This window comes from Myotis yumanensis, unplaced genomic scaffold, assembly GCF_028538775.1.
Source record: "Myotis yumanensis isolate MYYU_CA2020_CCGP unplaced genomic scaffold, mMyoYum1.0.hap1 SCAF_14, whole genome shotgun sequence".
Classification (NCBI taxonomy): domain Eukaryota; kingdom Metazoa; phylum Chordata; class Mammalia; order Chiroptera; family Vespertilionidae; genus Myotis; species Myotis yumanensis.
Genome location: NW_027223765.1, coordinates 57789749 through 57805123, shown reverse-complemented (window position 1 = coordinate 57805123; position 15375 = coordinate 57789749). Strand labels below are relative to the sequence as shown.

At 43.8% G+C, this 15375-nt stretch overlaps 1 protein-coding gene across 2 annotated transcripts in view; it reads left to right on the top strand.

The window, feature by feature from the left end:
• The window catches only part of RYBP (RING1 and YY1 binding protein), a 94459-nt gene continuing 79084 nt past the window's right edge, over window positions 1-15375 (top strand). Inside the window, exons 1-2 of one of the 2 annotated variants that reach the window (XM_070391028.1) lie at window positions 1-146; window positions 787-912. In XM_070391028.1, the coding sequence (XP_070247129.1) occupies window positions 115-146; window positions 787-912 (158 nt within the window). In that variant the 5' untranslated portion in view covers window positions 1-114. The remainder of the gene's footprint in view (window positions 147-786; window positions 913-15375) is intronic. The other variant, XM_070391029.1, reaches the window with a different exon arrangement.

The window sequence follows — 15375 nt, the reverse complement described above, 5'->3', positions numbered from 1 at the left end:
GGCGGGTGCGCGCGGGGGAGGGAGGGGGGTCGGTCCGCGACGACTCCCCGGACGGCGTTTCTCCTCCGAGGCGCGCCGGTTTCGGCTTTGGGGAGGCGGCGGTCCAGCCCATCCATGACCATGGGCGACAAGAAGAGCCCGACCAGGTACCTGCTCGGAGCCGGGGCGGAAGGGGAGGGAGGACGGGGCGGGCGGGGGCCGGCGGCTAGGCCCGGAGCCCCCGGGCGGGGGAGGCGCCGCTAAGATGGAGATCGGGGGCGGGGGCGGCGTCGCTGCGCTCCGGCCGGCGGCCGTGCGCGCCGCAGCCATGGCGGCTCCTCCCGGGCCTCCGCCGCCGCTCCGCCCAGACAAAGGGAGATTTAACCAGGTGGGCGGGAGGCGGCGGGCCGGCGGGAGGGGAGGGGAGGGGGCGGCCCGGCCCCGCCGCCGTCGCGGGCGGCCCTGCGCGCCCCCGGGTCCGGCTGCCGCTTCTCCCGGCCTCCGGCCCCGGTCCCACGCTCGGATCGCCGAGTCCGCCCGCTTCCTGCGCGGCCGCGGCCCAGCTCCGGAGCCGCCCGCCGTGGGAGGCCACGCGGCCCGGAGGTGGCAGGGCGCCGGTGGGGGCCGGGTCCCTCTTCTGGTTCCGGAAAAGGATGGGTGGGTGGTCGCCGGAGCGAAGTTTCCAGCCTAGGATTCCTGCGAAATTACCACGGCCTACCAGAGCCTGTGATGTGCTGTCTCCCCTTCCTGCCCCGTCCCTTCCCTCCTCGCCCCTCGCCCCGCTCCCCTCGCCCCGCTCCTCTGCAGGCCGAAGAGACAAGCGAAACCTGCCGCAGACGAAGGCTTTTGGGATTGTAGCGTCTGCACCTTCAGAAACAGCGCGGAAGCCTTTAAATGCAGCATCTGTGATGTGAGGAAAGGCACCTCCACCAGGTACTTGAACTGTGTTACCTTTTGTGAAAGGACTTTTTTGTTTTTAATGTGGAGGAGAGGGCAGTGAGCTATTCGTTTTGCCCTCTTTCCAACTTGTTGATTACGGCTTCTGCCATTGGTGGTGGGTGATGCGTGGTTTTGGTTGTATTTCGTTTTGGCTGCAAAGCCTCCTGTTGAATAAATGATGTCTGGTTTTTGTCTTATTTCAAACAGACACTGAATTTACTTTATACTTGTATCCATTGGCTCATTGGTATTGGCGCCCTAAAGAGAGGAAGCAGTACTTTGCTGTGGATTGATTGTAGGGCAGAAGAGCTTTTATTTTTGGCTTGCGCAGAATGTTTTTAATTTGCCGGTCTTGAACTATTTTTCCCTTTGAGACATTTAGTGGTGGTTATACAGTAACGCTGGTTGTGCTTTTCCTGTCTTGAGCAGCAAATGTTTGTTGTTTTCTTGCACTTGAAAATAAAGATTGAGCTTTGATAAAGAAAGCGCATTTTTTGGAAAGCCTAGCTGTCCGTTTGGTGTGTTTTTGCCTGATCTTGGCGCAGAGCGCTGATGGAAGACGATTTTGCAAAATGGTGAAATGAATTGTGTGACTATATTGAAGTTTGCGTTTAAAACTTGATGATAACGAAAAGTGCTGAAAGGATTTCTTTTTATTTTGGTGAAGTAGTAAACTGCATCTGATGTCACATCTAGAGGCACTGGAGTGAGAGGCCAGCGCTGATGTTGGAGTCTTCCAGTCTTCTGACTTCCATCTTGAGTTTCTTTCACTGATGGTATAGTTTGAGGTTAAACTATTCTTGATGTCATAGAACGTGCAGACATTGGAATATGTGTGTGAAAGTGAGACAGAATGAGTGCGTTTTGGTAAGTCCTTGAAGGCTTAACTTGGATTGCCAGAAGCCTCATTTCATCAGGTACTTGTTTTTGAGTTGGTGGTATTCCACTATGACTATAGTAGTACTCCATAGTTTTAACTGGATATTTTTCTTTCACTAACTCAGTGTGTCTATTAGGATATCATTGCTTTATTTATATGTGGAATTAAATAGGATATTGGGCAGGCTAAAGAATATAACAGATGGGAGGAGAGACCAAGATGGCGGCGTAGGTAAACACCGGAGACCGCTGCCGCAAACAACCATTTCAAAAATACAACTAAAAGACTGAACGGACATCACCCAGAACCACAGGAAGGCTGGCTGAAGAGAGACTCTACAACTAGAAGGAAAGAGAACAGCAAATCGAGGCTCAGAGGCGGCGCAGTGTGGAAAATACAAAGGTACTGAGGTGCGCGCGCAAAGCGGGCTGGTGGCTGAGGGCGCGGTTGTCGTTTTCTGCCGGGAGTGAGTCTCAGACTCTGGGCTCCAGATCCGGGCGAGTCTCTAGGGACCCAGACTCAAACGGGAGAAGCGGGATTATCCGGCATCAGTTGGAACCTGAGGGCAGCTTTCTCTCCGAGGTTTGCAGCGGCTGCCGGGGTTCTGAGAAGCAGAGCCTCTGGGAACGGGACTGAGCGTGGCCATAACTGCTCCCTCCGCCCGCCCTGTTGATCCCGCCCCGCCCAAAACCTGCGCACAGCCATTTGCCGATTGCCTCAGGCAAAGGCTGGATTAGCACCTCCCCAGAAGGCAGACGTTTTCCACACAGCTGATTTCCACAGCCAGCCGGCCTGGTGGTCAAACCCCTCTAGTGTTAACTACAACAATTAAGGCTTGGCTAGAACAAGACTGCGCACAGAGACCACAAGGGGGTGCACCAAGAAAGCATAAAAGATGCGGAGACAAAAAAACATGACAGAAATGGAGGATATGGAGCTAAGAATCGCAATTTTGAGGGCTTGCCATAAATTTGTGCAGAGCCTCACGAAAACTAATGAGACCCTCGATGCTACGATAAAGAAATTAGAAAGTAAGCATACACGGACTGAAATAAAGAATATTATACCCAATAGCAGACCAGAGGAGTACAATAATCAAACCAAAGATTCGACAAAAAACACCCAATTGGAAAAGCAAAATGAAAAAAGAATCCGAAAGTGTGAAGATAGTGTAAGGAGCCTCTGGGACAGCTTTAAGCGGTCTAATATCAGAGTCATTGGAGTGCCAGAAGATGAGAGACAGCAAGATATTGAAAACCTATTTCAAGAAATAATGGCAGAAAACTTCCCCCACCTGGTGAAAGAAATGGACTTACAGGTCCAAGAAGCGCAGAGAACCCCAAACAAAAGGAATCCAAAGAGGACCACACCAAGACACATCATCATTAAAATGCCAAGAGCAAAAGACAAAGAGAAAATCTTAAAAGCAGCAAGAGAAAGAGGCTCAATTACCTACAAGGGAATACCCATACGACTGTCAGCTGATTTCTCAACAGAAACTTTGCAGGCCAGAAGGGAATGGCAAGAAATATTCAAAGTGCTGAATACCAAGAACCTACAACCAAGATTACTTTATCCAGCAAAGCTATCATTCAGAATTGAAGGTCAGATAAAGAGCTTCACAGATAAGGAAAAGCTAAAGGAGTTCATCACCGCCAAACCAGTATTATATGAAATGCTGAAAGGTATCCTTTAAGAAGAGGAAGAAGAAGAAAAAGGTAAAGATACAAATTATGAACAACAAACATGCATCTATCAACAAATGAATCTAAGAATCAAGTGAATAAATAACCTGATGTACAGAATGAACTGGTGATTATAATAGAATCAGGGACATAGAAAGGGAATAGACTGACTATTCTTGGGGGAAAAAGGGGTGTGGGAGATGCGGGAAGTGACTGGACAAAAATCATGCACCTATGGATGAACACAGTGGGTGGGGAGTGAGGGTGGAGGGTGGGGTGGGAGCTGGAAGGAGGGGAGTTATGGGGGGAAAAAAGAGGAACAAATGTAATAATCTGAACAATAAAGATTTAATTAAAAAAAAAAAAAAAAAAAAAAAAAAAAAAAAAAAAAAAAAAAGAATATAACAGATGAATTGGTCCTATTACTGATGGAACAGTTCTGTGAATTCCACTCTTTTAGAAAGGAGACCTTTGAATAAAAATACTCAAGTGAAGATATTTCATCATAAGTAGTTTTTAAAGTAAATTCATGTCAATTTTTTTGTATTATAGAATAGATTAATTTAAAGTAAAAACACTCATTGTGAGCTTAATAGGTTTTTCTCTTTTTTTGTTGTTGTTAATCCTCACCAAGGATACTTTCCCATTGATTTTTAAAGAGAGTGGAAGGGAGGGGGAGAGACAGAGAAATACTGATGTGAGAAAGACACATTGGTTGCCTTCAGCACGCACCCAGAATCGAACCTGCAATCAAGGGACGTGCCCTTAGCCGGATCTGAACCCAGAACTCTTCAGTCCATTCTGAGGGGCAAGGTGGGGGAAGAGTCGGGCCAATGCTCTATTCACTGAGCCGGACCAGGGAGGGCTAGATTTTGTTTTGCTATCCAAAACAGGGAATTTGATCAAGTGGCATGGAAGTTTAGAAATGTATGTGCTATTTAAAGCAATTGCGATGGTATTTATGAGTACTTTTTTTTACACGTAGATTCCCTCAGAGGCCAGACCTCTTTATTGTGGTTTTGTTTTGATTTACTGTAGGTGATGTTCAAGTAAGTGACTAGGAAACTCATAAGAACTTGAGAACTTTACTGGTGAAAAGAAACTTATTACCAGATTCAAAAGTTTGCATATGATATATTGCTGGGAACACTTACCTCAATAATGAAAAGCATTTCAGTTTCTACATGTATTAAAAATCTGACTCAGCCGAAACCGGTTTGCCTCAGTGGATAGAACGTCGGCCTGCGGACTGAAAGGTCCCAGGTTCGATTCCGCTCAAGGGCATGTACCTGGGTTGCGGGCACATCCCCAGTAGGAGATGTGCAGGAGGCAGCTGATCGATGTTTCTCTCTCATCGATGTTTCTAACTCTCTATCTCTCTCCCTTCCTCTCTGTAAAAAATCAATAAAATATATTTAAAAAAAAAATCTGACTCAACAACTTTTTGGAAGCACATGGGAGATTTTGATTTTAAAAACAATACGGAAAAAAATATGGATGTTTAAAGTTTTTTTCAGAGTCACAGATGACAGTGAAATTCAGTTTTTAAGTAAACATTAATTATTAATTAAAATATTTTAGAGTCTATTTAGGAATAGGATACTCACCTAGTATCTTTAAGGACCTTTGTGTAATTTTTTTATTGAGTAGGCTTTGAACACAGACTTCAGAGACCTGAGGACTTAATGTCTTATCAGCTCATGATAGATATTCTTACATACCCTAAATTTGATTCATTTTGGTTATTGCTAGTATTTTGGTGTTTTAGAGCTAGTCTAGAAGTCATCACTAATGGAAGGCAAATAATATTGTTCTTCAAGTGGAAAGGTAAATTTCACAGGTTTTGATCTTATCCTACGTAGCATATTGATTAATTTTTCTGATCCTAGATCAGTGATGGCAAACCCTTTGAGCTCAGCGTGTCAGCATTTTGAAAAACCCTAACTTAACTCTGGTGCCGTGTCACATATAGAAATTTTTTGATATTTGCAACCATAGTAAAACAAAGACTTATATTTTTGATATTTATTTTATATATTTAAATGCCATTTAACAAAGAAAAATCAACCAAAAAAATGAGTTCGCATGTCACCTCTGACACACGTGTCATAGGTTCGCCATCACTGTCCTAGATACTTCATGTTTTTTTTCCTGGGACTTTTCCTTGTAATTTTCTCTGTACTTCAAAGGTTTGACATTTTCTGCCTTGCATAATGTTTTAGTCAGACTTGGTAGTGATGGTAGTAGAAATCCTGTTGCTCGGTTTTTGGATGCTTGGTAATATGCAAAAACTTGTAATTTTTAAATAATTTTTCTAACCTGTTAGTTTTTCTAACCTGTTGACTGGCATAGAAATTGGGTTTTGTGTTCTGAGCTAGTGTTTGGTTTTAGAACAGCAGCTGGTTAGCTAGCCCAAGGTGATTTTTGAGTTAGTTCATCCTCCTTGTCGTCATTGTTGTCATCATTTACCAGTCAACCAAGAAGTTAGCTTTGAATTAGTGGTAGTCCAGTAGGACTCAGAACTGTATTTATCCTCTGAGAATAGAATTGATATTCCTCAATTGGGTTAGGAAAATATTGCCCCTTATCTAGAGAACATTTTTATATTCTCAGGATGTGAAAGATACTGCTCAAGACATTGGGGAGAGGAGGAGGGCGTTAAAGGTTGGTAAGACGGGTACCAGGATGACCACACTCCAAGGTCTGAAGGCTCTAAGAGAGGTATAAAAAGCGATGGGAGGTTGGAGCAGTCTGGCTTGGGGATCAGTTAGGAGGAGTCCCCCTCCCTTTACTACTTCAGAACAGGAGAATTGATTTCTACAAAATTACCTGCCTACTCTTCACTATTACTGCCATATATACCAAATATATTTAATTCTGCAGGTGGAGTCATGAAAGTGATTCAGAAGTTATTTTATTCTTCCTTTTTGGAGCAGCATAGAGCAGAATGAAAGGAAGGTTGTTAGAAACTCCTAAGGAATATGTTAAGGGGAGAAGGAGGGAATATACTTAGACTACTTGGAGGTTCAGGGGGAAGTAGAGATCTTACATTTTTGGATGTAGTATCAGTTATGTGTTGGGTCTCTACCTCTTGCTGCTTATTTTTTTATTGCTTTGTTGGGGTATAATATACATACCATAAAATTCACCAGCTGTAATGATTTTTAGTAATTTTGAGGAGTGTGGGACCCTCCCTGCAAACCAGGTTAGAACATCTCCATCCTGTGGTCTCCCTGTGATTCACTTTTAAGTCTTGACCCTGGCACTGAGGAGCCACCTGCAGTGGGGAAGGCGGCCTCTCCACCAGCCCTGCTGACACACTCTCAGCCTTTCCAGCTGAAGATGTGTATGTAAGGCGATGGTGGGTGGGAAAGAAACACTTCCTTCCTGGGTAATAGCTAGTATTTCCTAGCCCACTTGGCCAGTTTCATGAAAAGAGAGGATACCAGCTTTGAAAAGGAAAAACAAAAACAAAAACCCACAAATTTGCACATTTAACTAACCATTAAATTGAAGTTCTTGACTGTTGGGCAGAGTAAGTATATTTTACTTTTAGTCTTGTTGTTTTTGTGAATGCAGTGATGTCTTTATTGTAAAGTAAAAATTACCAAGACGGGTTGCGAGTCTTGCTGATGAATGGTTCTTTACTTGCAGCTACTGCTTAAATCACACTCACTTGAAAAATTGGAATTTTTTTGCATTGCATAATTACCAGAGATTTAGAACTTTATTGGTCTTCAACTCCAGATTTTATCACCATGTTGAGTTGAAAATCATGTTTTATTTAATCCGTGTTTATTTTAATGCTACCCCTCTGAAAATGGTAGTTTCTAGAGATTTTCAGACAAGCAAAAGTGAGGAATTGACTTCAGATGTGTGATACGATTGTGGAGCTTAATAAAAAGCTGATACTTAGGGTATTGAATTGGAAGTTGGTATTCAGTTGTTTTGTGAGTAAAATGTTTCCCTTGTTCCCTGATTCTTTGCAGTTGTAACTGGACTTTTTCTCCCATTAAACTCCGACACGCTGACAACTCAAAATCTCTTCAGTAGTCATGAAGGACTTTAGAAGGTATAAGGGGTCACATACGTAATTAGTGATAATGTCAACATTTTCATCTTTGCTGAAGCTTCAAAAGTGCATCATCCTGTAATACTTTTCAGGGAGGAGAACGTCAAGAAAGCAGGAGTAGGTGCCTAATCTGGAGCAGGGGCAAGCCTCTTTTCCAGGGGGCTCAGTCACCCACCCACCTCTGGGCTTTTGTTCCTTAGGTCACATTGATTTTATTATAGTGTTTGTCTTTCATAAAATTTCTCCAAAAAATACATAGAAAATTACCTGTCTTCCAAATTTTCAAACCTTGTCTAACCTCTCAGCCGCAGAACTGATACAAAAGCTGGGTCAATTACTCTCACCCAGAAACAGGTGACCTTGAACCTACCGATTTCTTGGTACTGACATGATCTTATATATGCACAGTATTCTCCTACTTGGGGACCTTAAAGTAAATTACCTGGATAGTTGTGGTTATTGAACAGGTTTTTGTTGAGCACACAGCCATCTGGGCTCTGGCTACGGTGGTCTAAAGACAGGTAAGGTCCTTGTTCTCACGGAGCTTAAAATGCTATGGAAAGAAAATAAACAAGTAAACAAGATAATTTCAGCGAGTGGCAAGTGCTACAAAGAATTTAGAGGAGGATCGGGAACTTTATAATCAGGAATTTACTACAGTGGGGCCTTGACTTACGAGTTTAATTCGTTCCGTGACGGAGCTCGTAACTCAAATTACTCTTTGTCAAATCAAAAAATGAACGAGCGAGACACATGATGCTGGGCTGATGTTGTGGTGTTCACTGTGACGTTCGCTGCGCCAACTAGCGGTGGGGTATCTGAAGCTGGCTCGTAACCCGAATTTTAGCTCGCAACTCAAAGCAAAAAATGGGCCGAGAGACGGCTCCTATCTCAAAAAACTCGTTAGTTGGGACACTCGTAAGTCAAGGCCTCACTGTATTTTAATCAATTTTCAGGCCACAAAGGAGGGCAGAAATACCTTACTTTACAAAGCCTTTGCTTAACAAGAGTGCTTTTCTCTTTTTAAAAATATGTTTAGAGAGGAAGGGAGAGGGATAGAGAGGTAGAAACATCGCCGAGAGAGAAACATCACTGATAGGCTGCCTCCTGCACCCCCCTTCTGAAACCCGGGCATGTGCCTCGAGGATCGTGAACTTCAGTGATGAGAACTGGGTGAAGTGGCTGCTTTATAGATTGTGGAGACGCACATTTGCCTTCCTAAGAAACAGTGCTGCTTTCTTTTGGAAAAGGAGACAGTTATTCCTGTCGGCTGCCCAGTGCCATTTAGTTAATTTGTATGGAACAGTAGAGTTGGAGCCTTTGTGTGCAACGTTTTTTAGTTCCTTGTTGCAGACTAAACCTAGGCCAGCTAACTTGCCAGTATATCTTTTTTTTTTTTAAGAGAGGAAGGGAGAGGGCTAGAGAGATAGAAACATCGATGAGAGAGAAACATCATCCATTGGCTGCCTCCTGCATGCCCCCTTCTGGGGATCAAGTTCACAACCTGGGCATGTGCCCTGACCAGGAATTGAACCAGCGACCTCTTGGTTCATAGGCTGATGCTCAAACACTGAGCCACACCGGCCCGGCTGCCAGGATATCTTATTAGTTACTAGGTGGGAGATTCAGAATGGATTCAGTTGTGTATTTGTTAATGTGGCATACATTTACAGTGTGCTTCCATAGATGTTGAAGGAATTTTAGAATTAATAAAAAGTTCCTTAAGTGGCTATAATTTACCAAAATAGTTAGCACTAATTCATTGATTAGTACTTTAGGTGACAGTAGGTCTCTAAATGTCTGCTTTCCCACTTGAACTAAAACATTCTACAGTCTTTTTGGCTCTTTTCTCTTTTGCCCCATCACCAGGTCCTTTTCTTTGTGGCATCTTCCTTTATACTCCTCATCACTGGTGCTTCCTCTTGTTTTTTTGCCTGTTGATTTCAGTAAATGTTTTGAACTGCAGCACACATACAGAGAAGTGTGCAGTCAATAAGACTTGATGAACTTTCACTAAGTGAGCACACCTGTCTAACCAGCACCCAGGTTAAGAAGCAGAACAGTACGAGACCGCCAGAAGCCCCTGGTACGCTGTTGTCACCCCCCTTTCCCCCTCCTCTCCCGCCACTCTTCTAACACCCGAGATGAGTTCTGCTTATTTTTGAAGGTTATGTAAGTGGATCGCATGGTATGTACACGTCTGGGTTGTGAGACCCATCCCAGTTGTGTGTGGTTTGCTTATTTAACCAGGGTTGTTTAATCCTAAGAATATCTGAGAGCTCAACTGTGCATGCAGACCTTATGCATTCTAGAGATAGGATCTTTCTCAACTAGAGTCTCCTCCCAACAGTAGCATAAATCCCCACATCATTAGGTGAAAGGGACAAAACCTGGTGTGTGGCACTTTCTAGAATACGTAAGTGGAAGTAAACTTTGTCTCTCATCGGTAATATTGTTCATCAGTCATTTATATTTCAAGATATGGTTAAATAGACAGAAAATTACGGCTTTCAGGGAACCTAACAAACTTTTTGAAAAGGTACGACCCTGGAAAGATAACCAGTGGTGTGAAGCAGTGAGTGAGTGAACTTCACAGCAGGCATGGCGTGGATGGTACCTGGTAGAGAACACAAGTGCTTTTGGAGGAGGTAGAGGCCCTCAGTCTAGGGCATTGACGGCGAACCTACGACACCTCTGACACGCGAACTCATTTTTTTGGTTGATTTTTCTTTGTTAAATGGCATTTAAATATATAAAATAAATATCAAAAGTATGTCTTTGTTTTACTATGGTTGCAAATATCAAAAAATTTCTATATGTGACACGGCACCAGAGTTAAGTTAGGGTTTTTCAAAATGCTGACACGCCGAGCTGAAAAGATTCGCCATCACTGGTCTAGGGGGTGCATTGAGGGACTCGTCACTCAGTCTGGGCTTTAAACTAGGCCTTTATGATTCGTGGATGTAGGATTTGCTCTATAGACTGATTTATGCAAGTTAATTAGTTCTTTCTTTCCTCCTACCTCCTTATTAACTGTACTTACTGTCTTCAGATGGCATCCACACCTTTCCACTGCTCCCACAGGCTGGAATCCCCAAATACTATTGACGAAGCACCTGGCACCACCCCATGCACACATGCCCGTGACACAAAAATCCAGCTGGTTCTTGGGCCTCTCCTCTTGGGCAACTTAAATTATCTCCTGGTTCCCACTGCCACTAGGATACAGTCCAAATCCCAAGCAGCATCACAAGGGACTTCTTGGTCCTTTGCTGTTTTTTCTTTCTTTCTTTTTGTTTTTTTGATGTGTCTTTTTGTTTGTTTTCATGGCTGTGGTGTATTACAGTAAAAACTAAAAGGAAAGGGAAAGGTGCACGGGACAGAGCCTGGCTGTCCCTTTCTGTAGACTGTCTGGAAGCAGTCTGCCATCACGCCACCTGCCACCATAACAGTTTGTGCGTTTCCTACCACATCGCTTGGTGTTTTCCAAGCAAGGACCATGCTGTCTTGTTCCCATACCTTTCCACAGTCTGCTCCTCTGGATTGTCTTCTCACCTGCTTTTCCTTTCCTGTTGTGCCCTGGCTGACTCCTGTCTGTCCTTCTGGATGTCTGGCCATCGCCCTCCATTGGGGTAGACCTCCTCATTACAGTTGAACTGTATTGTCATTGATCACTTTTGCTGTTTTCATCTTTGTTGAGGACAGGACCTTTCTTTTCATAGCTTTATTTTCCTATGTCTGTCACAGTGCCTGGCACTTGGCAGGGGTTCAGTAAATATCTATAATAACAAAAGGGTAATATGCTAATTAGACCAGATGTCATTCTGGACGAAGCCGGGGCCGAGGGAAGCAGCCTGGGTACTGGGCGCTGGAGGCCAGCCGGGGGAAGGAAGGCCTACTCTTGCACAAATTTTCTTGCATCTGGCCTCTAGTGTATAGAATAAATGAAGACCTGGGGTTTCAATTGGAGTCCCCTGTAAAACTGTTATAGTTAAGAGTTCCAATAAATATTCTTTCATATTAGGGCATCTGTCTTGTGTATATAAATGTCACTAGATTAGGGGAAAGTTGTCTTTAGAAGTATGTCTGTAAAAGTAGTATCCTGCTTTTCTGGCTTTGTTTTCTAAATGTGTACTAGAAATTAAACAGAACTAGAGCTTCAAAGACTGTAGCCCAGGGGAGGGCAAACTTTTTGACTCGAGGGCCACAATGGGTTCTTAAACTGGACCGGAGAGCTGGAACAAAAGCATGGATGGAGTGTTTGTGTGAACTAATATAAATTCAAAGTAAACATCATTACATTAAAGGGTACGGTCTTTTTTTTTTAGTTTTATTCATTTCAGACGGTCCGGATCCGGCCCGCGGGCCATAGTTTGCCCACGGCTGCCAATGCACTTGCAGTGCTTCCAGGAGTGGCTTCAGTTTTAGAGCTTTATTTTAGCGCACTGGCCTACGTTATAGTAACTGGGATGCTTCTTAATCATTTCTGGTTGCTTATTTAAGCAACCAAAAGTCATATGGAAAAGCCTGGTAATAAAGCAGAGGCCCATTTTGTTCTGCAAAACCACTTTTGAGATCTGATAAGGAACTGGATGGATGTGCTGGTAAGCTGGCACCTAAAGATAGTTTTAAAATGGCTACTGAACATTTGGGCTATAGAAATGTTTTGCTGTCCACTTAGTCATAACTTGGTCATTGTACCATATACACGTTGTACATTACTAATCTGTTTAATAATTTGCATAAATTCTGTTAGGTTGAAATCTTGAGTCATTTGCTTTATTTAGTTATAATTTCACTACTATGTATGTAGGTTATGAGTTTATGCACTGTTCTCTTCATTCTTTTACAAAATTAAAAGTTGTTTAATTTCTTAAGTGCTGCAAGGATATTCAGGGCTGTAAGAAATGGAATTTAACTTAAACTACATTATTTTGGAAAAAAAATGAATTTATTGGCCCAGATAACACAAAAAAGACAAGGATACCATTTGAACTCAGAATTAAAGGAATAACTGCAGGAATCAGGACCCCTGTCACTTGCCCAATTCCTGGACCATTTTTAGTTGTCTGGAGGGTGGGATACTGTGATTGGCCAACCCTGACACATCTGCAGGAGCTGTTACTTGAAGGGAGAATGGACATTTAACCAGGTGGACAGGAAATAGCTGCCATAGTTTAGTACTCCATTTCGGTTTGTTACTGGGTTAATACTCATGATAGGCTCAGTTCTAAATATGAACTATAATTTCTTACCCCAGCACCTTAATTTTTATCACATAGTTAGAATAAAAATGGTCAGTGATGTTCTGTAGGTTAATTTCCTTTATCATTATATGCTAGAGGCCCAGTGCACAAAATTCATGCCCAGGGAAAGGGGAGTATCCCTCAGCCCAGCTGGCAACCTCTCCAATCTGGGACATCCCTCTTGCAATCTGGGACCACTGGCTCCTAACAGCTCACCTGTCTGCCTGCCTGATCACCCCTAACCATTCTGCCTGCCTGCCTGCCTGATGCCCCTAACTGCTCCCCTGCCTGCCTGACAGCCCCTAACCACCTCTGTCTGCCAGCCTGATCGCCCTAACTGCTCTTGCCTGCCAGCCTGTTCGCCCCAACTGCCTCTGCCTCTGTCCCGCCACCGTGGCTTTGTCCGGAAGGACATCCGGAAGGTTGCCCAGAAGATGTCCGATCTGATTAGCATATCACCCTTTTATTAGTATAAGTGGTCACTGGTTCTTTGTCCTTTAATTTAGTTAATGAAGGTAATACTTTTTCATTACAGAAAATTTTGGGGGAAACAACTAAAAACATAAACAAAGGTCACTCATAATTCTGTTATCCAGAATTATTTTTATTTATTGAGCAATTTATTCACCAAAACCACAAATATTTGAGAAACTATAGTTTTTCACATGCTGTGTTTTAATATACTAGTTTATCGAATTTTCAAAATGATGTAGATGATAGTTCCATGTGGGAGTTGGGAAGTCAGGCAGTATGTGATAAGCAAATCAAGTCTCTTGATTTGAAAAATATGTAGTAAATTCATTTTTAATTTTTTTTTTTTTGAAAATAGTTTGGCAGCTTCTTACAAAACTAAACATGTACTTATCATATGACCTAGCATTTGCACTCATGGTATTTATCCCAGAGAAGTAAAAACTTACATTCACATAAAACCTGTATGTGGCATCTTTGTGTATAATAGCTGGTTAGTTTATATGTTCATTTTTTGGATTCTTCTAAGGGAAATTTTTGTGAACACTTAATGGTTTTAGGATTCCTATTTGTAGAAAATAAGGCTAAAATGCAGTTTGTAGGTGTTTTTTTAATTCAATTTGGGGAAGAACGAAAATGTCATTGAATTAGTATCTGTAGCTTAATTTACTTCTCCCAAATCCTTTATCAGAGAACAATTATGTACATAAGACAACCTTGATTTAATGTTTTTATGTTAGTTTTGTGTAGATTGGCAGTTCTCAGACTGTAGTATGCATCTGAATCACCTGGAAGGCTGTGGAAACATGTTGCTGGGTCCCACCCCCATAATGTTTGATTAAGTAGGTCTGGGGTGCCTGGGAATTTGCATTTTTTAAAAATAAATCTTTATTGTTCAGATTATTACAGTTCCCCTTTTTTCCCCCCATAGCTCCCCTCCACCCAGTTCCCACCCCACCCTCTGTCCCTACCCCCCGCTGTCCTCATCCATAGGTGTACGCTTTTTGTTGCCGTGTCAAAGGTCATACACATGGAAAATGTAGTAGCTATTTCCATCCGTGATGTGTTCCTGTGTTCGGAAAGGTCTCTCACGACTTGTTCACGCTCTACTCAGAAAGGGTATGGAGACACGTAACGGCTTTTTAAAATGTGCCCTCTTATGTTTAAAATGAGGATTTTGTTACCAAAAGTGAGGAGAAAGCAACACTATAGCTGCTCTCGCCCTCTCGCCCTTCGGGTGATACTTGTGCTTGGGGCTGCGTGCTGGTTCTCGGGCCATCGATGAAGCCGTCTGGGCGACTCAAGTGGTTCCACCGGCTTCCCAGGGGCCGTCGGAGCCTTGCAGGGGCCGTCTCAGCATCGCAGGGGCCGTCTCAGCCTCACAGGGGCCGTCACAGCCTCGCAGGGGGCGCCACATCCCACATTGGGGGTGAAGGTGCGAGACAGAAGCTCCTCTCGCTGTCTCTCCTGCTGCTCCCTTGCGTATCACCCATGCTGGAAGTTTCTGAGAGCAGTCTGCAGGTGCTGGACATCATACTTTAACTGGTCAACACGAAGTTTGGCATTCTGTCTTTTGTTGGGAGGCTCCTTGCTGGATAAAATCTCCAGGTGTTCTTGCTGGCTGAATATCTGGTATGCTTGCTTGGATTTCGTTTTCTACTATGTGCACAGACTGCTTGTCTGCCGTCTCCCGGCGTCCCATGTGAGACTGGATCTGGTGGACCTGCTTGTGCGTTTGTTGGTACAGTGGTTCCATGTCGCCGGCCCAGCCGAGTCCGGCTCCGGCTTCCTCCGAACCTGATTCTGCTTCTTGAGTGTGTCCCTTATGTATGCGAGGAGTTGAAATCTGCAGTTTGCTGGGTTATGCTGCAAAAGTACAGGTGGTTCCTTTTATGCCGCTGGCACAACTTGGGTGGGGATGTAAATTGAGTAGGGCGGGGTCTCAGGGAATCACCAGGGTGGAGCAAACAGCAATGGCGTCTCTGCGACTCCTCGCCTCTCCGAGACTCCGTGTCTCCTCGTCTCCTCGAGAAAGCCACCCTCACTTTCTGACCCGCTGCAAGGCCGTCTCGCCTCTCCCCGTAGGGGTCTGGGACCTCAGAA